General features: G+C 37.9%; 1 protein-coding gene across 3 annotated transcripts in view; it reads right to left on the reverse strand.

Moving 5' to 3' along the window:
- Positions 1 to 1093: 1093 nt before the first annotated feature.
- The window catches only part of PARG (poly(ADP-ribose) glycohydrolase), a 69774-nt gene continuing 45250 nt past the window's right edge, over positions 1094 to 25617 (reverse strand). For 2 of the 3 annotated variants that reach the window (XM_086467425.1, XM_086467424.1), the window contains exons 11-18: positions 24684 to 24744; positions 23971 to 24046; positions 21538 to 21685; positions 15993 to 16071; positions 15088 to 15196; positions 10868 to 10973; positions 5405 to 5533; positions 1094 to 4625 (exon numbers count right to left, since the gene is read on the reverse strand). In XM_086467425.1, the coding sequence (XP_086323551.1) occupies positions 4459 to 4625; positions 5405 to 5533; positions 10868 to 10973; positions 15088 to 15196; positions 15993 to 16071; positions 21538 to 21685; positions 23971 to 24046; positions 24684 to 24744 (875 nt within the window). In that variant the 3' untranslated portion in view covers positions 1094 to 4458. The remainder of the gene's footprint in view (positions 4626 to 5404; positions 5534 to 10867; positions 10974 to 15087; positions 15197 to 15992; positions 16072 to 21537; positions 21686 to 23970; positions 24047 to 24683; positions 24745 to 25617) is intronic. The other variant, XM_086467426.1, reaches the window with a different exon arrangement.

Genomic DNA, 25617 nt, shown 5'->3' on the forward strand with positions numbered 1-25617 from the left:
CTGCTTTTAAGACTTAGTAAGGGCTATTCCTGAGGATGTTTGCTGATTACAGTTAGATCAGTGACAGCTTGGGACAGGACGCGCTGGCAGCTGTGAGCACCCTGTCCTGCTTCCCATCACTGGGATTTACAGGGTACAACATGAAGGGCATCGACCTTTCTCTGCCCAGTCCTCCCACTACCAGAAGTCTGTCATCCTCAGACTACTCAACACTCAGCCAAACACCTCTTTATAGAGAATGACATAATTTTGGCCATTTACATGACAAGAATTAAATCTAAAACCAGTAATGACTAACCATGCTTGAGGACAGCCTGAGACACAGCGTGCAGCAGCCAGCACACTGGCAGCCGGTGACCGTGCTGCTGCGCGGGGCACCCCTGCTCTGCCACGGCCAGCCTGCTCATTCCTGCTTTGGCGGACACACCTGCTGCTGGTCATCGTCTTCGTTAGTCTGTAGTACAGACTAAATCCTTTGGTACTAACACTGCAAACTTTAATAACCTCAGCTACATCTAAAAGCTTAGGAGCAATCAGAAATTGCATTTTATCCTAATTTTCTGTAATGCTGAAAACGAGAGTTCCTTACTGGCTTAAGACAAGATTTTTGAAAAACAGTTCTAAATATTTTCATTCAGGAGGAGGTCTGTCCCACTTTTACAAACCATGAAAGCATTTATGCAACATGTTCGTTATTATTTATATCTTTGTAGGGTTTTATAAGTTTCTATTTAGTTCTATTTCCTCCAGGAAGTTCAAAGAATCATCACACACTTACTTGCTTGCCAAAAGCAAACTGGGAATTAACATCGAACTGTCTGCATGTGGCCATACACGCATACGAAGCCCCACACTCACACAAACACCCTTCCAATTTATAGTCATTACTTCGTTTTTAACATCACTACGCAGGTGGGAGCAATCACTACCATATTGTGGAGTAAGAACAAGTTACCCAGCTATATTTTATGTACCAAACACTGGAATTATTAAATTTACTGCTAGAACTATCTATAGTGTTGTGCCATGTGCATTCAAATATGCTGGAATTTCTTTGTTCTGGAAAGTATATTAAGAGACAAAGCACACAATATTGCTTTAGTCAGAATTTTTTACTTGTATTCCTACAAAATCATGTAAACATTAGCATACAGAACCAGAAAAATCAATATAATATAATGGTGCGTATACTGTAAGTTTAGAAGAATGTCAGGAACACGTCAACAATTTATAATATATACAGTAATGGGTACTCATCATTAGATAAGAACACCTCAAAACCGAGGAATTTAGGTGCAAGAGCTGTAAAACCACAGAAGTGCTCCAACACCAAACTTGACTATGAGGCAACATGGCGGCCTACATGACTGCCTGTTGTTGTTTCATATTAAGCATTCAATTTAGCTGCTAAAAAGTATAAAACAAAAGGTTTGGTAGGAAGTTCATTTTTATTTGCAATCAGATAGCAAACATCCTTAAAGTAATAAACCCCCCCAAAACCAGAATACTCCATAAACAGGTTTCTAGTAGAGTGAAACTGAAGCTTACTAGGCTGCACAAAGAGATCATCGGCATCTCCGTTCCATGCTACTTCAAACAGAGCACCAAAAGGCATCTCTAGCTAAAGAAAACTTTTCAGGTTGTTTATAAACCCAGAGTGGTGGGTGGAGAGAAAAAGAAAGGAAGATGCAGAGCATGTATCAGGCTGATGCAAAATTTCTGCATCCACATGCAGCATTCTGGGCAGTTTAGCTCTTTATTGAACTAGAAAGTCACGGGAATGTAACACCGCTGTTAATCTGGTAACTCTGGGCTATTCTGCTAAAAAAAAACCAAACAAACCCAAAACAACAAACCCACCCAGAACCCAAACCAAACCAATACAACCAAGAAAAATACAATCTTCAGCCTGTCTGCGATCAAAGTCATATTCAAAGTGTTCTTACACCACTGCCCTTTAGGAGATCAGGGACACGCAGTCAAATGCAGGATGTATCACTTTCATTCAGATGACACATTAAACAGAAAATTAGCTATTATTTTCCTTTTCTCATGTCCATACAACCATATTTCACAGGGGGGGGAATAATGTATGGTAAACACATTCAAAAGAACGATCTCAAATAAAAGGCATTCTTCTCCATCTTAGAAAACTCCCAGATGTCACTGAAAACACAGACTGCATAAAATGACTAGGATTACCCTGGAAACACCTGACACAGCAACAACTCTCTTAACTGGATACCCTATAATGTGATCTTCACAGAATATTTCCGAAGTTAAATATATTTTTCTGTTTCTAGATTTGAAGTAGAATTTTATGCCATCTTAATTTTGGGACCTTATTTTTTCATACCTGACCAATCACTTCCCCTCACAATGAAAATTAATATTGCACTAATAAAGATGTATTTATTTACAATAAAGGGGAGGTCACATCTAGCCACCTAAAGCTTTTTGCTGTATTTTCTTCCAGTTGTTTAGGAACAAATTCTGTTCACCTTTTCTATAGGAAATCCTGAGTAGTAAGGTTAAGAAGGTTTGGCAGATAGCACCAATTTTCCATCTCTTGTCTTAATTAACAGGGTACATTTACCATCAGCAATGCATCTAACAAGCACTATCATAGCTGAACCTAAAATGCCCAAATAAAAGCTTACTATAAAACACTGTTATTCCTATTGGCAGGATCTGAAACTCTGAAACACCACGAGCAGGAGAAAGTACTTCCTCTAAGCCTGAGGACACAAGTTGCAAACACAGAAAAAGGCCTGAAAATCTACCCCATTATGGATGGGGGTGGAGACAACTACAGCTGGTGAGAAGATCAGAAGAAACCCTTAAACTGCCATGTCTGAGACTCCCAAGCAACATGCTTCCAAGCTGCCTGCTTAGCATTCATGCAAAGGTGCAGCACTCTGACACTGTTTATAAATGATCCAAACTCTTTGCTGTTTCTTCCACCGGAGCAGCTCAAGCAGCAAGTGCTTCACTGTAAGCCAGACCGACAACACCTTCCAGCGTTTAATCACCATGTTGTGTTTCAGGGTTGGAGGTTTTATCCAACATTAGCCAAAGAGGTTTGTTGGTATCAGAGCCTTAGCTCACTACATTTCCTGCTCCAGTTTTTACCTGTATTGCTAAACTGGTAATAGCAACCATAACGGACCAGAAAATATAACAGAGAGGCTAAACTTAGCAATTTGGGCTTAAACTGGGTTTAAACTACTAATAGACCAACATTTCACTGGATTGGCCCTGTACAAAGACCTGGAAAAGCTTTATCACAGATGTATCTGCAGTTTTGTGTAAGCTATTAACGTACTACAGCAACACTAATTTGGTATTCACAGAGATAGTAATAGCACAGTTTTTACATATCTTTTGCCTCCTCTTCATTGTTATTGTTCCAAATCCTAAAGATAGGCATAAACTCCTAACAAGACCTTATCCGCAGCCTGCAGACCTTCCTCCCACTGATATGTGACTTCCATCTCCTCACTCACATTATCTCAGGGGATCTTATACTCACAGATGTGCATGTTGTGATAAAGGAGAACTGATATGACAATATACACATAACTAGCAGACCTTAATTCAAATGATATCACCGACAACAGTGAACCTTGAGAAACTTCAAATACACTAACAAGTCTAAGACTTTGTTCAATGTTGTGACTGATAGCACCAACAACATGGTATTGAAGAGTTCTGCGTGAAAAATGTTTCCCCCTCTGCTTCTAACTTTGGTCACGTTTGTCATTTTCCCACCCTCCTATACTTCATTTTTTCTCTAGTTCTTCATGCTCACTTTTATGTCTGATTCGATATCGACAATGAAGTTACAAAATGCATTACAGCTCCTCCAGAATCTTTCAATTTTTAACCATTTATTAAAAAAAAATAGATTAAACCCAGGACATTTTAAGTTAAATGAATTAAAAACTTGGTAAGAACAATGAAGGTACTGTGACAGTCTTAAGGAGTTAATCAAAGTATGACAATTTTCAGTAAGAATGATCATAACTTCTCTCCAAAATCATCTCAGGAGTTACATGGCTGCCTGTACTCCAGCACTAAGCTTACAGGAGAAATCTAGGTAAGATCTCTGAAAAATAAAGGTAAAGGTGTACAGAGCAGTCTTCTAATGTCTTTCAGCAATCTCTTCACTGACAGACAAAGATGTACCAAAATATTCTGCTTAACAAGGTATAATGCAAACCAGATTTACCAAAGAAATCTTTTCGTTGAACAAGGTTCTCATGTGTGAAACCATCAAACAAAAATCTCCTCTTTCAAAAGAGGTTTTTTGTTTGTTTGTTTGGGCATTATACAAAACTACCAATGCAGTTAATATATATATACACAAGTTAAGCCAATTCATACATTATACCCAGCAATTCACACAATATATCAGTGGGAGGAGATGAACAATAAATCTGATCAAATAAATTTATTTTAATCCTCAAAGCACAACCCTTTTTCTTCATCATCATCATCAGTAGAATCTGCATAGGACTCAATGGTGTTGTATATGAAAGAATACAGCTTGACATCTGGTCCTGATGTAGAACAGCTTCTGCACTCTTCATTGTAGTATCTCAATAACAGCTTATAAACGTCCCCTTAAAAATAAAAAGAAATAATAAAAACCATGTCAGATCATGCTATCTGAAGAATGTATGATTGCAAATGAAGACTAGCAATGCACATGTACACTCACACTCAAGACAGTGGCTAGAAACATCTGTTTAAATGAGGAGTGGAAGAGGAGGTAGACAGCCGTGTAAGGGGAATGTGACTGCTTCCAGGTTTGTTCAGGACACAGGGTGGGCTCCCCCAACTTTGTGGAGCATTCTGCACCAGCTACCCAAACGTTAGGCTTGTACAGGTATTACTTACAAATGTATTGCCAATTACTTAGCTTTGTGCTTCTGTCCCAGAAATTAAACCATTACAGCGGGGCAATGGTTATGCTGCTTTTCTTGTATTGCTACTGGACAACACATCTGGCCACATCTTGCAGGATCAAGCCAGAATCACTGTATGACAAACCTGTATCAAGAATGTGTAAGCAGATTTTCCCCTTTTAAAGCATTTTGAGTTATATTCAAAACTTTTCCAAACCTTCTGTCTACCACACTTATCTGTAATTTCCAAATTCTGGAGTGTAACTCCCAAGTGAATTATAAAAGGATTCTAGGAGTCTTCTAGCAGATTAACACTGCGCAGTTCACCCTGAATCAGAAGAGTTCCCCACTCTGGAAACCAGGTGCAAATAAATAATAAATTGAGACCCATTTGCTTCCGTTCAGGACTTCATGACAATGATTTTTACTGGACAGTTTCCACTTAAGTGACAGGTAAGTCTCTTTGCTGCATGAAGAGATTTCTTTATGCTCACCAATAGTTTGGCCCTTCTCACAGAGAAAAGTGTGTATGCTGTAAATATCCCGCATCAGCTCCACATCTCCAAAGGTAAAATAAACAACATCACGTCCAGCCTCAGCAGCTGCCAATAACTGTATTAAGGCTGAAACAATAAACAAGTTTATACACATGAATACAGGACGAAACAATTTGCTGAAGGGAAAAACATAGCCTAAGTTTACAGCAAATAATCATACCACCCATCTCTAGGTGAACACTGCAAAGTGATTTGAAAATGGGTACGGGTAAGTATTACTTCTGCTTTTACAACATGGTAAAGAACAGTGGGCGCTGCAGCTCAAAGTATTGAGGTATGCTGCTGGACTCACTAGTGACAACCACCCTTACTTTCCAGACAAACAGTGTGCTTAAAAATCAAAGGGTTTTTTTCCAGTCCACCCCCAAGCAGCATGCAGCTGTTAATTTTCCAATAAACGTGTGTGACAGTGTAAGACGACAGGGCACCATCTTACACCCTGGTTTAGGCTGCTTGCACCAAGTCACAAACAGTGGGATAAAAAGCCTCCATTAGCACATCACAATTTCCATTCTCTGCCACCCTTCAGAAGGAAGGGAACCAACCCTCTCACTAGGGAAGCTACAAGAAGCAGGAGCTGACCCAACTTTTAGCTCCCAAGAGAAGACCTATGGCTCTGCAGCCTCTTACTGTGCAACTTAAGGTGTACACCTTACCTGTAACAGAAGTATGCAGCACAGAATATGATGGCTCATTCTGACCTATAAAAGCGAGTGGCAATGCCAGGAATGCAATTCAAGGTATTTAACTTCCAGCTTTATGTCAAACTCACTGGACCAAGCTGCATCCCAATTTCCATCAATGACTAATATTACAAAATAGACAGACTTTGTTTTTCTATATGGAAAAGAAAGGAGAATGCTTCCTATCTTGGAAACAGGTTTTTGAAGATTCATCTTGAGAAATCATCTGGCATATTGATCGATGGTCCAGCTGAGCCAAGCTAACGACCCACTGCAACTGGAGAAAGTGGCTCTGGTCCAGCTACATTTTCTCCCTTCTCACCCACCTCCTGACTTTTCTGCAGCTCTCAGGGGCTCATCAGACATCTCACTGTGCCAATTCCATTCACCAATCAAGCAGAAAAGTTATATGACAAAAGAATAAGAGCTAATTGTTTTCTGCTAGATCAGCAGTTGAATTGGATGAGTGATGGGTTGGCTAAGAGCCAGAGCTGATGCCAGGGGGGCACCAGACTACATAGCCAAGAACAGGGAAGGGGAGAAACAGAATCAAGACCATTTTAGGTAGCACCAAACTATTACAAGAGTTTTTTCACCAACCAGCACAGCGAGGCTGGAGTGTCACAGATGCATGCAATCAATCACACATTCATTTTGGGTAATGTTACAACAGTCCAAATAATGGACCCCAGCAATTATTTAATATATTGCAGCTTGTCTTATTTCACAGCCTACAGGTGCAGTTCTGATATTAATTTTTTCTTTTTCTACCCAGTAAGCAGAGTTAATTAAAATGGGATTAATATTGTCTTTGTAAAGATTAATTTTAAATAAAATAGCTTATGTACTGCATTACCACCTGCTAGTGGAGACTAAATAGAAAGCTGTTCATAGATCAGCTCAAGAATCTTTCACATTTTTAAAGAGACCTAATAAAATACTGCATTCTTTAATCAAAAAAACCTCTTGTAAACCCATAGCTAAAATTATAAATTACATGATTCAAATGTGAAATTAATCTCAATCTGGCAATGATATTTTAATTAAACTACTGAGCCAGCTGTGGATTTGGTGAAGCTTCAGTAGTTCAGCTTTTAAAGGGTCTAATTAACTAACTTGCACAGGGGAACAGAACGTAATTAATCTTATTATTCATTCCAAACAAACAATGCAGTTTCACTTTACAGAAGATATTAAAAATATCCTACTGTTTATTTTGAATTGCTATAAATTTTATGACACCAGGGTCAAAATTTATATCAGGAATCAGGCTTCACAATCTTCTGGGCATTAATGATACACAATACCACGTGACTCACCCACACTACCGATACAGAAAGGAGCACCACAGGAAGAGCAATAGAGCCTGTGGTACAGGGGACTAGAAGGATTTGGGCTTTCTTGCCCCTTGCACCCAGCTGATGCGATCCCATTTAACTCTTCTGGACCTGCACCTAAAGGAATGGCTGTGCTGACATACCTTCTTCTACCATGCAGCGAGGTCCCTCTGGGGACACAACTATCCTCACAGGCCCTACACATTCAGTCCCTTGTATCCAGAGGAAAGGATGCTATTTATCACCAGGGACACCCCTACTGTGGTACCTCTGGGGCAGCACAGCCCAAGCCCAGAGATCGGTGCGAGGAAGGTGGCTTCAGACACAGCAGGGGCAAGCAGGGCAGAACTCCGCTACTGCAGGCACAGCAATGCTACACTGGGTCCTGTGTCATTGCCCGTTGTGTAAGTTCAGAACTGCAGCACCTCAATACATGCCTTATATGAGGCAAGAGGCACGTTCTTCTCTCCTTCCACTAATCCTACAAGCGTCTCTTTAAAGCTGATGGCAATCTTCCTGCTGAACTTTATTTTCTCAGATAAATAAGGACCCCAATTCAGCTAAAGAGTTCTCACAGTTGTTAGAAGTTAAACATAGGTATTTATGAGACGCCTCATCAGATCATCTTCTTTGCATTTTCAATAAAACAAACACTTTTCCAGTCTTTAGACAGTGGTAGAGTACCCCTGCAGGTAGTAATTACTGAATTAGCCCCTGGTTTGAAAAGCAAGACAAGATCTTCCAAATCCTCCCAATTATATAAACACTTTTTTCAGTATTGAAAACCTTAAGTTTATACTAAAATTTTGTGGAAATATTCTCAACTTAACTGTAATCTGGTTTGTTTACATACCAGATCTTTAATTTAAAGCCGCATTAATTTTTTCTTCCCCTAAGATGACTTTACTTTTCACATAATCTGTTACCTTGAGTGAAATCATATTTTATACACAACCATGTTCCTTTAATTCATGAGTAAAAGAAATCATGATAAAATATCATAATGCATTATGTCACTTATCCAGTTATATCCAATTACATCAAATACTTTGGTGGTTCTGAAGTCTTTGTTACAGATCCTTCTTAAAGAACGAGGGTGTATATTTAAGAACACTACATAAAAAAAAAATTAATTACAAAAAACTATTTTGTCATTGCAATACACTGTCAAGCCTGTGTAGTCAACAAAAGTTATTTATTTGGGTTCAATGAAACTGTGATACTGATGATCTCAGAGTTTCTAAAACATATTCTGAAATGAAGAATTTATGACTCCCTATGAAGTGTAAAATATTATCCTCCAGTGTAAGAAATTTGCTTATAATGAAGAGAAATCATTGAGAGAATTTGGAGTTCAGAATTACCCTATACAGCATTTTAGAACAAAAGGGAGAAACACCTTTAGCACTTGTGACTGTCCAGGAAGTATCTGTGAACTAGAAAAGACTTCATTTGATTATCACACATGAAATGCAACTCTACTCAGATAAAAACACAGATGACAAACTGCTGTACTCTTTTCGTAGCTCACAGTTTAAAAAAAAAAAAAAGGCATTCTTGTTTCTAGTCAGCATCAGCTCAGAGAAAAAGTCACATACTAAACAACCAGCTCCGTATCCCATAGCACATCACTGTCATTTAATTCTCTTTGTTAAGTATTGATTTTTCAGAGTCAAGTAAGAAATTAAGCTGAGTTTACAAAAAGAGTAATTTAAGTGCAAGTTAAACCAACATCTGTCTAAGTAAGGGCTGCCAAAAGGTCAGAAGAAGACTTGAGAGCACACGTATAGGTTTAGATGAATTTTTTATAACAGCAGCAGTGCTGTAACTTCCTGCTAAGTGTTCTCGCAGACTTTGGAAAAAAAATAAGGTTCATCCAAAACCAGATGAAGAGTTACATAAATGAAAGCTCAAACTAAAATACTAAGTTAAATATTACCTGAAACTAAAATACTAGGTTAAAATAAAACAGAGAATGTTCAAGTCTTTACATGCTCTTGTTCTGCCCCGCGTTCATATCCACGGTACGAAGGACCCCATCTCATGGCTCATGTCTTTGTCTACATCAAAGACTTTTCTTATGGGCTACCGCACAAAATGGACTCAGCTCTGGTTGCTTCAGTTTTGAGCTCTGACTGATTGGGAGAGGAAGTGAAGCATTGCAGTGAGCAATGCCTCCTAAGTCACACCCAGTGCTGCACAAATTAATGGCTTAGATCAGCTGAACCATATTTTTAAGAGAAACCCACACATCAGAAAATCATACATGGGATATTACAGTTCAGATCCAAGAGAAGGCCTTATACAAATCAAAGCATTTATTAAACCTTCCTAACATAATCATAATCAAGTATAATCAAATCCTGCAGAAAATACTACTTTACTACTTCTGATATTGGCGATCTGCACTTGGCAGCCCACTTTATCTAATGGAAATTAGAAACAACAGTCAGGAAATCAATGAGCGTTGAAGAAAAAAAAAAAAAAAAGATGCTCAATGAATAAAACACATTAAGAAAACTAATGAAGCTTGTAGCCTGATGGTTGTTTGTCTCAATGTAACGACCTAAAGCTGTTCAGAAAAGCGAATTTTAAATACTCTCCAAAGGTCTGAAAACAAAAATGTAAGTGTCTACTTAGAACTGTATGAATCAGGATATCAATTTAAATGTCAGGATCCATCCGTTCTTGACTTGATGGGAAAAAGTTTTAAATGAATGTAGGCATGCAATATCTGCTGCATTATAAATACTCTAACTAAAAATAAAAGAAGAACATGAGAAAGTGAGTGATAAAGCAGGCAAGTCAGGAAAGAAAAAAGCATGTCTGAATGACTTGAAATCTCTCTGGCATACAGCAATATATTAAGGAGTAAAACTAAACACTAAGCATTGCCAGCAAGTTTGCGAGGCCTTGCAAATCACCACGTACTTTAAACAGCTTTGCAGAGATACGAATTTTACGCATAATATAGAAAGACTTCTCCAGAAAAGTCAACCGATTCATGCAACTGGGAACTGCAATGAACATGTTCTTTTGTAAACTAGTATTGTGTGTCCATGCTTTTGAGGGCTTCAGTGCTACAGGTCTTCGTAAACCCAGCATCTCACCCTCACATGCTTACCTCGAACTTTAAATTGAAAATAGCATATAAAAACGACGTGCATTTTTATTGTTTAAGGCCACATTACTCAGGGCCTAAAAATCAAAGCTAATGAACCAGTTCTATGGACAGCTTAACTATTATTCATTCCAATTCTTGGCTAAAATGTATTAATTTGAACAAAACAAAAAAATGTACTTGAACAAAAAAATAAGGCCAAGAATCAAAGTCTAAGATATTTGATACATTTGGACACTAACGAATTACTAAAATGTACCTTTTAATCGGGAGTCCCCTCCAAAGGCACCACATCCCCAGTTTCCTGTGGCTATTGCAGAGAGGTGTTGAGGTGGAACATTGGGTCGAGAGAAGCCACAGTAGGCCTGCAGGCAGACAAGAGTCAGAAGATGAAGCTGACAGGCAATCTGGTGCGCTATTTTCAAACAATAAGATAGTAACAATAATCAGTGTTGTCTTCCAGCAATATCCAATTCAGACTACTTCACTACACCATTAGGCTTCCTTTAAATTTAAGGTCAATCACTGAAGAATTTAAGGCAAAGAGAATTTTGCTTTATTTGGATCCAAATTAAAATCAGATACAGGGGCTGACTCCTAGGGATTTCATCACAGCTACAGGAAACTTTTCAGGATAACCAGAGCAGAAAATAACTTTTAACAGTAGATTGTATCATGTTTGTTGCTTTTTGGCCCATTTAGCATACAGGACAGCTGAACTGATGTGTCCAGTATTACTGAAATTCTTCAAAACTGAAAATAAAATACAAAATGGCATCTTAGAATACAGGTCTAATGCAACAAATGAGGGTAGGAGGAAAAAGTGTGATATTCATTAAGAAATCTTGAGTAAAGGCAGGTGCTTCCATGTAGGATAAATCTCTCTGGGAAGTTTTTCAACAGTACAAAAATTTATTGAATTGGTACAATTGTCTGGTACAGACTGAAGGATCCATGGTTTCACTCCAACTTGATCTAAGCTGCAAATTCAGACTTCTGTTAGTTATAATTTAGCAGGGTACCACGACTCAGAGTTTGCATAAGGAGCACTTACACATCATCAGGTGCATGCAGCTTCTTGAGCTCTTTCAAGTCAGAGCTATGAGTGTGCTTAATGTCCAAAGCACGTTTGTACAATGGGCCAAGCAAGCTAGTACTTTGTCTGTGAGGACAATAATTCTTCAAACTCCATCCTCCCAGCAAGGGAAACTGATTGGTGTTGCAACAGGATGCCATTTTCTTTTCAGCTTGTACTTAATGGGCATGTATTTCTCAATTTGCCAGGACAAGGAGAACAAAAGCTGTCTTGTCAGACACAGTAAGCAAGTCAGCAAATACTTGAAGGACTTCAGCAGCAAAGGAGGAAAATATCTAAGTGGTCCCCTATGATTTTTCACAGAAATGAAGGATAAAGATAAAAGCAACAACTTCTTTTAAAAAGAGACAATGCACCAATATTTTAAATAGGTTTCACCTAGGAATACAGGAATATGAAATCTTTCTGTGCAGTTGAAAAGCAAGTTGCTTCCAAATGGGAAGCAGAAGAGCTGTTCCTTTTGAACTATATAAATGAACCTGAAGTGATGTCTCATTATTTAGAAGTGATGTGATGTTTACAGTTGGTTTGTTTTCATATAAAACTGTTACATATAGTTCTCACTGTTAACAGTTTGAAACATAACTATTCTGCATACCATAATTCTTAGGGAAGCATTTCTTGACAAAAAGCTGTAGCTTTTTTTAATTGGTGACTATCAAAATAAGCTTAACAACATTTATGGGTGGGATTGCAAGCCCAATTGTCAGTTGTTCCTTAAGATTTGGAAAGTGGAACTTGCAAATGGAAAAATTATTACCGGTGAGAGTCTTTATTAGGCAATAATCTCAAGGGGCTGGCAAGGATGAAACGGTGACATCTCTTACACATATATCTGCAAATCTCAGTTCTGAAATCAGATAAAATGATTTTTTTTTTCTTGTTCTGAACAGGTGACTTTAGACAATATTATTTTTTTTTATGACTAGGGGTTAAACCAGAAACAAGCGTCAGCTTCAGATGTTACCTTTTAAGAGGACTGATCTGGTTCTTTAAGACAAATGAATCTTATAAAGGAGAAATATAGGCTTACAATACAGGTTGCAAGAAGAATCACTTCAAGTTGTTTCAGTTATTTCCTAATGTCTAGCAAAATAACAGACACACAAAAGAACCTCTGGACACTGGGCTGTGTCTACCAATACATAATACACTTGTATTTCAAAGCTTGTGTCCATATACTGTGCTTACCGAGTCCTGATTTATTAAATCATAATAGAACTACAGTTGCAGCTTACTCCATCAACTTGGTTTCACCGACAGAAAAAAAATCTTAAGGTTAACATTAATTTTAAATCAAACTGAAAAAACCCACCATAGTACATTCAAAAATATTTGATTTGTTAAAATACTATAGGATCTCAAGTAAACTTAATGTAGTAAACAGAACTAATTCAGGCTTAAAATTTTCTTTAAATATTGATCAGTCCTCATCAAACAACATCAGTCAAACCAATACACTGTGTAAGAGTTGCACGGATCTACCATAATTTATTTTAAAAATCCAAAGCCAATCAATAATATTAAAAATTGTAGAAAGAGCATAAATTCACTAGAGTAGGTAATTTGAATTTTGTACTAAGATATCACTGAAGTTTACAAAATTTATTTACTGTCTTTTTCAGGGCTAATTTCATTACCAACCACGAAGAAACAAGCTGATGAATGTTACTTTAGTCAAGAGACAAGTTTTACAACTAAACTGAATTAGTCTTCAGCACTGTACATCATTTCTGGGAGGGGGAAAAAAAAAAAAAAAAAAAAAAAAAAAGAGAGCTTTCAGGTATATTCCCTTTCCAGCTGATAAGTAGGAACATCCTGCCCTATGTTTGAATTTATTTAAAATGCATACTGTATTATTCTACACCCTCCTACACTAACAGAAAGCAGGAGCTTTAACAATGGTAGTGTTGTGCCCTTATATTTAACACCCTGGCTAAAGCAGAGCCCACTCAATCTATAAACACAGAAGCACACTACGCAGACTTCATCATTAGCATGTTTTGAACCCAAATATAAGCACACTAAGACAGTGTAACTGTATAAGCATTCTTGTACTCAACTGCCCAGTAAAAAAAGCATGGCCACTGCTCTAACAGGCCACAGACCTTTCACTACCTATGCCTTATACTAGCCATGCCCTCATTCTGGTCCATTAGCCTTCTTATTAACTTAGGAGAATTCGCTATGAGAACTGGAGATTGATACCAGGCATCTCTTGTTAGGAGATAAAATTTATGCGTGGGATAACAGCAAAGGCCTTGAAAACATTGGCACAGGTTGAAAGCTAAGGCCTCAGAACTACAAACAGCTCACTGATGGCAATTACTGGTCATTGAGAAAGTACAGCCTCAAGAGCTGGGAAAAGACTGCTTTAGTTTCAAGAAAAGCAGCAGCAGGAAAGCAAGAAGAAAAACAATTAACATGAAAACCTCAGCCTTGTAACATGATAAAGCACTTGCCATGGCTTGGGAAAGTAACTCCATGTTCCCAAACATTACGCAGCTAGTAGTCCAGGACAGAGACCAAGGGCTGGGAACAATCTAGAAACTCAAATATCTTATTTAAGGATAAGATCCCAAATTAGGGAGGGCAGGGGAAAGAAAAAAGATGCCCACCACAGTTCCAGCTTCCCTAATCAAAGAGTTCTTCAGCCTGGCAACTTCAAAGTCATCAATGACTAAGACTACGAAGGACCACAGCCATTGGAGCAGTGCAGTTTTGCATACACACAGCTCGCATAGGGTAAGGTCAAGGACTGACTGCTTTGAATACACAGTGATAGCGATTAATAATGTCTAAGAATTGTTAGTAGGAAGTGTGCTGTTTCTGAATGTCAGTCAAAGTGCTGCTTAAAGGACTAAAACTGGCCTGATTTATCAGTCTTCTGAACACCCCCATCACTGTAAGATCTAACTGGCATGTATATGCTTGTATTCAGTTGCAACAGCCCTTACGGCTATAGCGCAAATAAAGATAGGAGATTTATGAACAGCTGGATCTGATCAAGAAGCATCAATATATAAACTCCCAGGTAATATGGCAATACCCCAAGAGCAAACACGATAAGATAGAAGAAAAGCAAGTGGCACCATATTTATGAACTGTCTAAATCATAATTTAGAAGCAGGACAGGGAAGAGTTAGCAAAATGTATATCCAAATTTCATTTATACTTTTGAAAGTTAAATAAAATACACCTTTGAATAGCTCATCAAAGGATAAGAGTAATTCCATTTGACAAGCTTCTGCTTTAACATTGGACAGCAAAACCCTGAAGTACACCTTTTATAAGGGACACAACTAAGAACTTCCTTAGCTGAAGATAATAAGATGAAATATTTGAAAAGGTGAGACTGCAGGCCATTGTGAGAGGTTACTGGCCTTGTTGAGCTCTCTTCTAATTTTCTCCGGACCAAACTGATCAAGGAAACGTCTGAAGTGAAATGCATCTATAGCAACAATTTCAGTGTAGCGTCGCTGCCATTCATCCCTAAAATTGGAGGGAGGAGAAAAAAAATAGATGACATTAGTTGTTTAATATTGGCTATATAATCATGATGCAAAGTGAGCAATTCCCTGCAGAGCTTCTCTGTTAGAAGCAGATAGAAAGGTGAGCTCATAACAGACAATGGAGCACATTTTTTCCTTGCAGGCTGGGAATGAAAGCAGCATCAGAAATGAGACAGGTCTAAGTTTAGAAATACTCTGGCTAGACTTTGGGCATAAATGTGAAACAAATCTAATTAGACAGCGCTATTTGTTAAGTATGTAAGAACACCACAAGGTCAAAGAAAAGCACTTTGGCTCTCTGTCTTCCTCCAACATTTAAATGAGAATACTTTGTGTATGTTTCTATACCAAATGAATAATTTTGTGTTTACACTATGACAACATTGTTGGAGAAATAAATTCAAGAGCTCAGAGCTTTCTACTCAGATTCATGATGTCAAATCTTATTTTACCACACATCAGCTGCACTATGGCACCTGAGATACTACTGTCAAATTTCTTGTGATGTTACAATCCACAGTTCAGTCAGTATTTTAAGAAAAATTTGGATTAAATACATATAACTGTAAAAGATGATGTTTTAAGAACTGACATATTGGCAGGTACTACTTATTAACATTAATATCTCATTATTAATAGGAGATAACTTTCTTAGTTTGTTGGCTCTACTGAAGAGAGCAGGATCAAACAGTCAGACTCTCTATTAAGGCAAATGCTAGGAAATACTTAAAGCAGCAAGTTTTCAAATTTGTAACATTGATTACGTGCAACTTTACCTTGGAGTCTTATCTTCATGGCTTCTGGCCCACCGGTAAGTTTCTGCATAGCCTGTATACTCACTGAACTGCTCAGTACCTGAAACAAATGATTTTCCATATTGCATACAAAATAGGTATGTATTTTTTCACTTGGCAAATCTTTCATCGGAATCACTGCTTCTCCGAATGAACACGCTGCTCTCAGAAGCAATGGAAAACAGACTTTCATATCTGCACCAAGAATACAAAATCTTCTTGTAACCAGTAGAAGCTTCTTTTCCATAGATGATGTGTAGCATTCACCATAGAACACTACAAGTGCAGATCTATGTATGCTGTCCAGTATATAACAAGAAGGTAGTTTTCAACTTTGCCACTCAAGTTCCATAGGTTCTTAGTAAACTGCCTGTCATCTTTAAAGTTTTACTGGCTAATATTTGGTTAATGAAGACTGTGAGCCTTCATTCCACCAGCATTTCACTTTTCTTTTTTGAGGTTACTACTTGTAAACATGATTATAAAACAGTCGCTCCACTATTGAAAACACAGCAACCTTACTTCATCACAATTTAGCAAACATCTGGGCTGAAAGTTGAGGAAACATAAGAAGAAAAATATAAAGAGATTCAAAAGTGTATGTGGCAAGCTGTATGTTTATACATTTTATTTCTCTAACAAAATTAAAATCCATAAAGCCAAAGAAAACCCTGATGGTCAGAAACCAAGCAGATTTCCAACATGTTGGCATTACCCAGTTGGTTGCCCTACAGCCTCTTGACAGCAATCTTAAGGGTAGCTAGGACTGTTAAGATTCCTGGTCTCATTGCCCAATACACCTCTTTCCATTGTTATAATTTTGTTTTACATTTGTTCAGCATGATTTCTGCACTATGGTTCCTGACACGAATTCTCAGATATCACAGCAATTAATGGCACTGAATGGACCGAAAGGCCACTGCTCTCAGCGGTCAGTACCAAAGGGCTATTTCTGTAAAAGCTTGAGACCACAAAGCCATGGTCTGGAACATACTTGGCTGCTCTGTGAAAGCGTCCAGCAGGGTATTTTGGCAAGCATCGAGGGCTATAAGAAAGTAGCTAATTAAGTTCACCAGTAATTTCAGCTACCATGCTCTGCTATGCCAAGTCCTTTTCAAAGTCTTATCCCAAGACCAAGGAGAGCATCTTAGCTGAGAGTAAGGACCATAACCTTTCTAAAAAGGCTGTGTTTCACCTCACTTTACCGAGCTTCAGGACCTTGCTTCAAAACATGGGGATCCACAAATGCTTCAAAGAGCTACTTCTAAAGTAACACCACAGCAAAATCACAACTTTTCCTCCTGTTTGAGCTTGCAACAGCTGAATTTCAAAAGTAGAGGACTGAAAAGAACACTTTGTTTGCAAAATTTCAGCTCATTACAGGTACAGTTTGGCACAAGCCACAAACAGCAAGAGTAAAAAGAGAACTGTTAAGCAATCCCTTAATTACAAACAGTAACACCAGCTATGCTCATAAAGGTAACAGAAAAATAGGTTTTAGAAAGATGTGTAAGCTGACAGCACAAGACATCTAATCACTGAGACAAGAGAAATCACTAACTACTGCACAGATTGGTGATACTCTGAGAACACAAATGTTTAAATTTAATTCTAAAGTTTTTCAATCTCTAAGTAAAAATAAAAGTTGAACAATCAGAAACATAAAACTATCCAATTTAACCTCATCTGACAAAAGAATGTGAATGCTTGCTTTCAGTAGTCTCAAGCATAGGAAACAATCTGTTAAAACAATGCATGTACTTCAAGACATTTTCCCCATTTACCCAAATTCATTTTAACTGAAAAGACTCAGCACTTCTTTAACTCATCTGCCCTAATATCCACTCACTATTTACTTCCATTTGTCTAGATGATTAACTATACTGAGAGCACACAAATTCCACTCAAGGCTATTTTGAAAAGTTGCTATGCAAACTGAGTGGGACGGTAAGAGATTTCTCACCAAGAATTCACTTCCTGTTACAAAATCAAAGCCCCCCAAATTGTGATGGTAGAATATGCCTATATAGTCACACACATCCATGCCCTCGTACAAAGGACAACTGTGAGCACCTTAAATATTCAGAAGTCAGCCTTCTAACTGAATTGTAGGCTATCAACCTTCAGTAAGACTTTTCCTGACAGAGGTAAAATTCAGTTGTACTGATATGCTTGGAAAAAAGTGCCTGAGCATGCAGTAAGGGAAGACAGACAAGGGAAGCATGTGACTTTTCTGAGAGCTCTCTTTACGTGACAACCTAGCAAAACTTTCAGTTCTGAAAAGGAAGCATTTGAAAAGACAAGACTAGGTTATAAAGATATTGTAACAGGACAGATTAAATGATCATCAAAGTATTAATCTGACTTTTTCAAGGGTCATTGTTTTCATTAATTTTTATGGAAGTGCAGTGTCTGATGATGAAAGCACCAGGAAACAAACAAATTCACACACACACACATACATATAAAAAAAAAAAATCAATAACAGAGAAACTCAAAGAAATTAAAAAAGTCAAAGTTAATTAAAATCAATAGGTTTTCATAAGTGAAGCTCAGACAAAAATGGTTATTTAACTGGCAGCACTTTTGCCTGGGAACTACTGGGATACAAACTGCTATTGCTGGGAGAACAGCAGCAGTATAGGATAAACTGGATATGCTAATGTTTCTGGTGTATCTTTTTTCTTCCCATAAAAAAAAAAGGGGGGTAAAAAAAGCCAAGCCACAAATACAGCCTAATAGCACAGTTCCATCAGAACTTTAAAAACAAGCTAGAAAACCTAAGAAAGCCTACAGTCAAAAGAAAGTATATACAAGTTCAATTCAAAAATACATTCTCTGTGAAACTTTTAAGAGTTACAGCATCAGACAAACAGTGAAATTGCCAAATGTTATCGCTTATGGGACTTCATCCATCTAGAAAGAGTTGCAATTATTACTAAAAATGAATATACTTTCCTCAGACTCCGTAGTCTAGCTTTTCATTTGCATACGATCTGTATAGCATTATAAAGTTCCCAGGGATTGGGAAAAATCCCACCATACTGTCCTTCTAGTATTTCTGGTGAGCTAGAGGTTATACCTCTGAAGAGGCAGTACCACTATCACTGAATAAAATGGAGTATATGTGAAAAGCACACGAGTATAGTTTTGTAGCCACCAATGTAAGTGCACATTTACTGCCAAAAGTGAGGATAAGGTCCTTCTCTCCCTTTCAATCAGTTCTTGTGATCCTTATCTTATGCCACCATTAGTTTTCTGGCTGTCCAGACAATGGCATGGTCAGCCTGTTAAATCCAGCTGAAAAAACAATTTTTCCCCTCTGAGCAAATTTTCAGCTGAACCAATTATCTGATCTTATTTACTGCACGCATAATGGGCTTAGAAGTCTCTGAAACTGCATTGCTGAGATGCGGTCAGGACTGGCTGTTGTTCAGTCTGTAGATATAAAGCAAACATGGAACACAAAAAAACTGAATGAAAAATACTGATGCTTATTCACAGCTCTACCGGAAATGCAGCTGTGGGAATCTTTGGCATTGCTGCTGACATTTCTGTAGGTAGATGTCTGTGTTGAAGAACTTGACTGTTTACACAGCCGGTTTCATATTCATTACAGCAGTGATCTTAACCAGATACTGTGCAATCACAACAAATTTAATTTCTCTCCATTTACTCAGACTCTTCTGCAAATTTAAGCTATACAGTCATACCCATTAGGCCGCTGAGTCAAGGTGCATCACAAAGAATGTAATTTATCAAGAGGATTGTGACACGCAGTGGAGACTTGGCTAAGAACCAAGGTGGAAGAGCTCCAGGGATGAAATTAAAATGATGGAACAGCCATTTCCATTAGAGAAGATGACCATATCACAAATACTAATTGTGAAACACTATAAAGTACAAGAAAACGGAAAAGAATATTGCCTCAGTGAAAAAACATCCTCACCTTTATTTGTTCATGCCAAATCACTATTTTTTTTTCAGGAAAAGGAAGAAGATCTTTCAAAACATTCATTTAGTGTTTTCCCACCATCAGTTATTACACAGACCGATAGCTGTGCTCTGTTTTCACCCTACCCAAAAGGGCCTCACCCGGAGGACAGTACCTCAATACGTTAATCTTGTTATATACACAACAGAAATCAGTGGTGGCCAAGAATTTCTGACTCATTTTTAAAAAAGGTAATCACAAAAGCCAATATACGAAAGAGTTTTCACAGAAAACGCACTAATTTTGGCAGGGTGGAAAAAAACCCCCACAAAACCAAAACACTGCCTTAAGAAGATTAACAAGTGTAAGACTGAAAACAAGATGCTCTGCCCAGTACAATCAATAGCTCAGGACAGAGTAAGATTTGCAAGATCTAAACTCAAATTTCTACTGTGCGTACACATGAGAGAAAGAAGTGCTTTGGAGAGACTTTTACAAAAAATGTGTTCCAAGACCTGTACAAATTCCTGACTGTTGAGGCACCTCCGGTAACTAAAACCAACGCTTTTACTGTAGCAGACAAAAATATAAAATATACATACTCTATTACAATATCTGCCCAGAGGATACCTCCAATGCAGTATCTTTTCTTTATAGCTGTTCTTCGGAGTAAATAAAAAATATATTCTAACATAATTTTATTTTTCAGTCATGAAAAATGCTCACTGTGTTCCTGTGTACAGAACTGACACACACAGCATGACCTGGGTCTCTCCAGTTTTTAAAAGTGACATTTGGTGTTTTGATGCTAACTGTTTTGATCCAATGGATAATAAAACATTCCAAGTTCTATGACAGAGGCAGAAACAAAAACACTGTCAGCAAAGCACTGGGCAGACAGCACATCTCCATACCCAGCCCCTCAACAACATATACTGCAGAAGCAGTTAGTTTTTGATGTTATAACTACGAACTCATAACTAACTTACGAGGAACACAAACACTTGTCTGTAACTTACGAGATCAAAATCTTGAAGAGACATTTCCTGACGTTCTACCCTTTTTAATGGGTGTTGATTTTCTCTTATTACACTTCCTCCCCTTTTTGGTAACCAGAAGGAAGTTCCTCTTCTCACAAGTTTTCAATCTCACTGATCACATCAAATTTTACAAATTCCAGTCTGAACAAAAAAATCCCCCTGCTTTATTTAAGGTAACAGAAGCATTACCTGCTAATAGCTGGGAACAGCTAACGGCTGGTAATTGTGGCTTTTGCATATACTGCTCAACAGTATTCTTTAGCTAGGCCTAAAGACAGAGTCCTTAAACACATTTATATAGGATAAGAAAAAGTTCTGTCTGCTTGCTGTAACTTTTGTTTTTGTTTCGTTTCCTTCACAAAACACATATTGGAACAGTGGCCCTATGGTCTTAAATGGTGAAGAAGAAAGCTCTTTGTCAAATGAGTATTGACTTTCGTCTTTTTTTTTTTTTTCCCCCTACAGCATTTAAATACACTAAACTTCAACTTGAAATATATTTTCTACATATAAAACCAGAATAAGATGTGAAACATCTTCTGCAGAGACTAACCTGTGATGATAAGACATTCATTGTGATCCAGGACTTCCGTGATGAGCCTTGATACAATCAATTCTGGGTTGATTAAAAAACGGATTTCTTCTTGTACTAGTCCTGCCCCAGTCACACCACCTCCAACAAAACGGTTTGCAAAATCAACCTAGCAAAAATATATTCAAGGAGGATTATAAAATAAGCAAACAGCATATATTCCTTTTGTTTACTGAGGTAAATAAAATCCTGTACAAATTTCAATAATTCTGTTGAAAACTGCTGCTAGCACTTAAAAATACAAGCAGCAGGACAGAACTTGATCAACAGCACGCCTTCCTCTTTTTTCCTCTCAGAAAAAATAAGGGAGACATGACATGCCAAAATAAAGTTTTGCATCTCAAATGCTCTGAATCCAAGTTTAGTGGATTTTGTTTGAAAAGCATATATTTTAGAATAAAGAACATTTCAGTAAATGTGAAAGATTACAACAGCAAATTACAATATTCTTTTTGCATTTTATGGACATCAAAGAATGAAGTTGTCTTTTAATAAGCATTCTGCCCTGGCTGTGCACACTGAAGCATTTTTAGATTAGCCCCTGCACCTAAAAGAATCTCTTACGAATTCTCCTTGGAATGCACTTGAACACCGGTATGCAAGTCATTTTGATCATTAAGGTTTCTGCTTGAAACAGAGAAGCTCTGGACTCTTATTTTTTTGCCACAATAATACATATTTTGCAAATTATGTTTTTATATAGACAACAGTTTTAAAAGGATTTAGTTTAGTCAATAAAGTGATACCTATTTATGTAAATTAACTGCCCATATAAAGTTATAATCTAAAAAAGTCACTTGATCTTTCAAATGCTATTAGCTTCTTACTGATTTTTATTTGATAGCTGATGAGAGCATATTTACAGGAGAGGAACCAAAGCTGCTGGAGTGACATGAACATCTTTCTAGATTACAAACTGATTCAGGAGTCAGAGTCAAGCCAAGAGCACAATGAGAGCTGGCCAACACAACAGCAAGCATTCCTGAAGCCTCTGCTGGAAATATCAACACACTTCAGTTGTTTAAGATTTGCTGAACTTGACTATGATACAAAAAAAGTAACATCAAGCTACTCAAACATTCAGTGCGTCAGGGCTCCAAATGCACTTTAACTGCCGAGTAGCCTCACCTTGGGCCCACATCCTCGCCCCCGGCAGACGGCCCCTGTACAAGCACACACCCTTGTCCTGGACCTCGCACGAGACACAGAGTGTGTGGGCCCATGCCCAGCCCTGTCCTCTGCTGATGCCCACTTGACAACTGGACATCTAGGACTGACCTCAGTGACCTGACTCATCACCTTGCCTGATGACCACCAGTCTGTCAGCAGAAACTATTGTCACCAGCCCTCCTCTCCTTGTCCCAGACAGCAACCCTGCTCACTGAGGCTGAGGTCAACTGGGGACTGCTGCATTGTCTTGAGTTGGTCATCCTGCTCCCTTCTGGAGTGAGTGCTCTTCATCTCAGCAGAGATTTTTTTATTTGGTAAGACTTGAAATAGCCAGGAGGAAAACATATCACATCCTAGGCAATATTCACTTTTACACAGTGCAACAGAAACAGTACATGAAAAGGCATAATTCAATCTTCTCTCACCTCTGAGGTTATAGTTGAATAGACAGACAGCAGAAAAATGGTTATTATTGAGCAGTTGCTGAGTCCTTAATAATTTCAATACATATCTGAGTGCTCAAGTTTCAGAAAGTTATAAGATATTTTAAGCAAAAAGTATCACCAAAAAATCCTCCTATTCTCCCTCCTCCTCTTCCTTTGCAGCACTTGTTCCTGGCTAAAGAAGTTGTACTTTTTTTTTTTTTTGTTAACAAACTCTAGAAGGTAGACTTTTTTTTTTTTTTTTTTTTTTTTTAAGAAAAACAAAAACCAAACAACTACTTTGAAAACTCAAATCTGTTCCTTGCTATAATATGGACAGGACATCCTCCTTATGAATTTCTTTTGCTGACTGCCTCCCAGACCAAAACAGATGTGCTGGCAGCAGCAAGAAAGTCTCCTGAACCACTGACCTGGTCACTGTACGGGGCACAAGAATAATTTTTCAAAAATAAATTGAAACCCTTGACAACTCATCAAGATCACAGCCTGAAACTTTTACCTGTCAATCTTTGATCCTGGTTTGAACCAAAAGACCTGAAGCTGTCCATGGCTTGTGATTTTCTGTCAGCTCTCTCTACCAGGTAGAAGTGCAAACCTAGATGAGCTGGGGAATATTGACAGTACTAAGACTGCCTGTGGAATTAATGTTGATGTCTCTTTTACACTGCATAACATCTTGTCATTTAGTCAATTGATGATAAACAAATAACTTTGTTAAGCTAGCAGACCATAAAAATGACAAAAACATGACAAAGCCACATTTACTGTTATATGTGCTTACCTGTAGCATACCTTGTCCATTGCTTTCGATGGTGCCTTCATAGGTGACATGCAATCTAGACAGTTTTTTCTGCGATCTATCATTGAGGAAAAATATTGTACAGAAAGGATGATTACAGACACTCATTTTAAAAGAACAGCCATTCAAACCTAAACTTCTTACACATAAACATAAAATGGTTTAAAAACAGCCCCTGATGGGATTAAAGAAAATGCATTTGCCTTTCAGAAACAATTTGTAAAGGTTTAACATAGTCAATTGTTCAGTTTCACCTCTTTCGCCATAAAACCCCAAATCTGAAACTGAAGTTCTAAGTTTTTCACACAAGTGTGTCCCACATTAACTTGCTAACCAGCAAGAAAGCTGCAACACTTGTTTTCCTGCTGGTTATCACCCATATTTCATTATATTTCCTGTAATTTCCAAAATCAAGTCACCTCTCTTTTTCCCCACTCAAGCGACAATACCAAAGATGTGCTACTGTTTTAAAAATTCACTTAAGACTTGTTGGTTTCACAGGCAAACAAACATACTGAAAAACTCAGGGCACTCAAACTACTTGTGGCCCACTTCCCTCTGTATCTCTCCCCATAACAATCCATATCAAACATTGTTTTCTGTAGTACTTCCAGGCCTGAATCAATTCCATATGAATGGGATTCGGTTATCATTGATTTAAGAAACATCTTACATTAACAGGATGTTTGACCTACCTTTCCCAGTCTGGAAACTCCTGGAGGCACTGCCTTGTAAATGTCACCAATCCCGTAGGTTCTACAGGCAAACCAACCCCAGAGGAAAATGTATTAACTACTGGAGCTTTAGTCCTTAGATTATTTTAAGTGGTAAGCTTTTACAATTACAACAAACATCATTCTTGGCAGGAACACAAGAGCTTAACTTTCCTCAGAAGCAGCTTTGAATCTTCCCCTGGCAGCCCATGCTCAAATAGAACATGAAGACCAAAATACTCACTTCTCCCTTTGGAGTTGGAGTACTTTTCTTTTTCCAGATCAAGGAAAAACTATTTCTTAAGTGATTTTCACTTAAACTGTAATCACTACTAGAAAGACTTGATAGTTTAAGTAAAATGTGCTGCCACTTAGAAAAAAAGAGATTGTGAACCTTTAGAGGTGACCACTGTCCAGCATCAACAGGCAATGCATGGAGTAGTCAGCCTACGGATGGATGAAGCAGCAGCAATTATTTCCAAGAAAGTCTTACTACATTAGTAAAGATGCAGCATTAATGGATTCCAAATCAAGCAGATTTCAGCCCTGCCAGGATGCTAGTGAAATTCACTGTATTTCAACTGAGAAAAGACTCCTGCCCCCACGAGAAAAAGATGAGCCATGGCAGGAAAGATACATTATCTTCTCTCCTTAATTTTACTCAAAAAACCTCAGTTTTGCAACAGAAAGAAAATATCAACCTTTTATCAGGTGATTTCATCCTAATATAAACTTTGTTCGAGACTCATTTCTTTACTCCAGTAAGTCTGCTGCGCTGGCTTGTGAAAAACACTCAGTATGCAAAGCACAAACATGTCCTTCTAAAAGCCTTAAATAATCCAGTGCTTTTCTTCAAAATTATAGGGGTTTAGGAAAAAAAAGGGTTGCTTGCTCTTAAAAAAGAAAAAGCGCACAG

The sequence above is a fragment of the Leptosomus discolor genome, chromosome 6 (genome assembly GCF_034619465.1).
Source record: "Leptosomus discolor isolate bLepDis1 chromosome 6, bLepDis1.hap2, whole genome shotgun sequence".
NCBI lineage: Eukaryota > Metazoa > Chordata > Aves > Leptosomiformes > Leptosomidae > Leptosomus > Leptosomus discolor.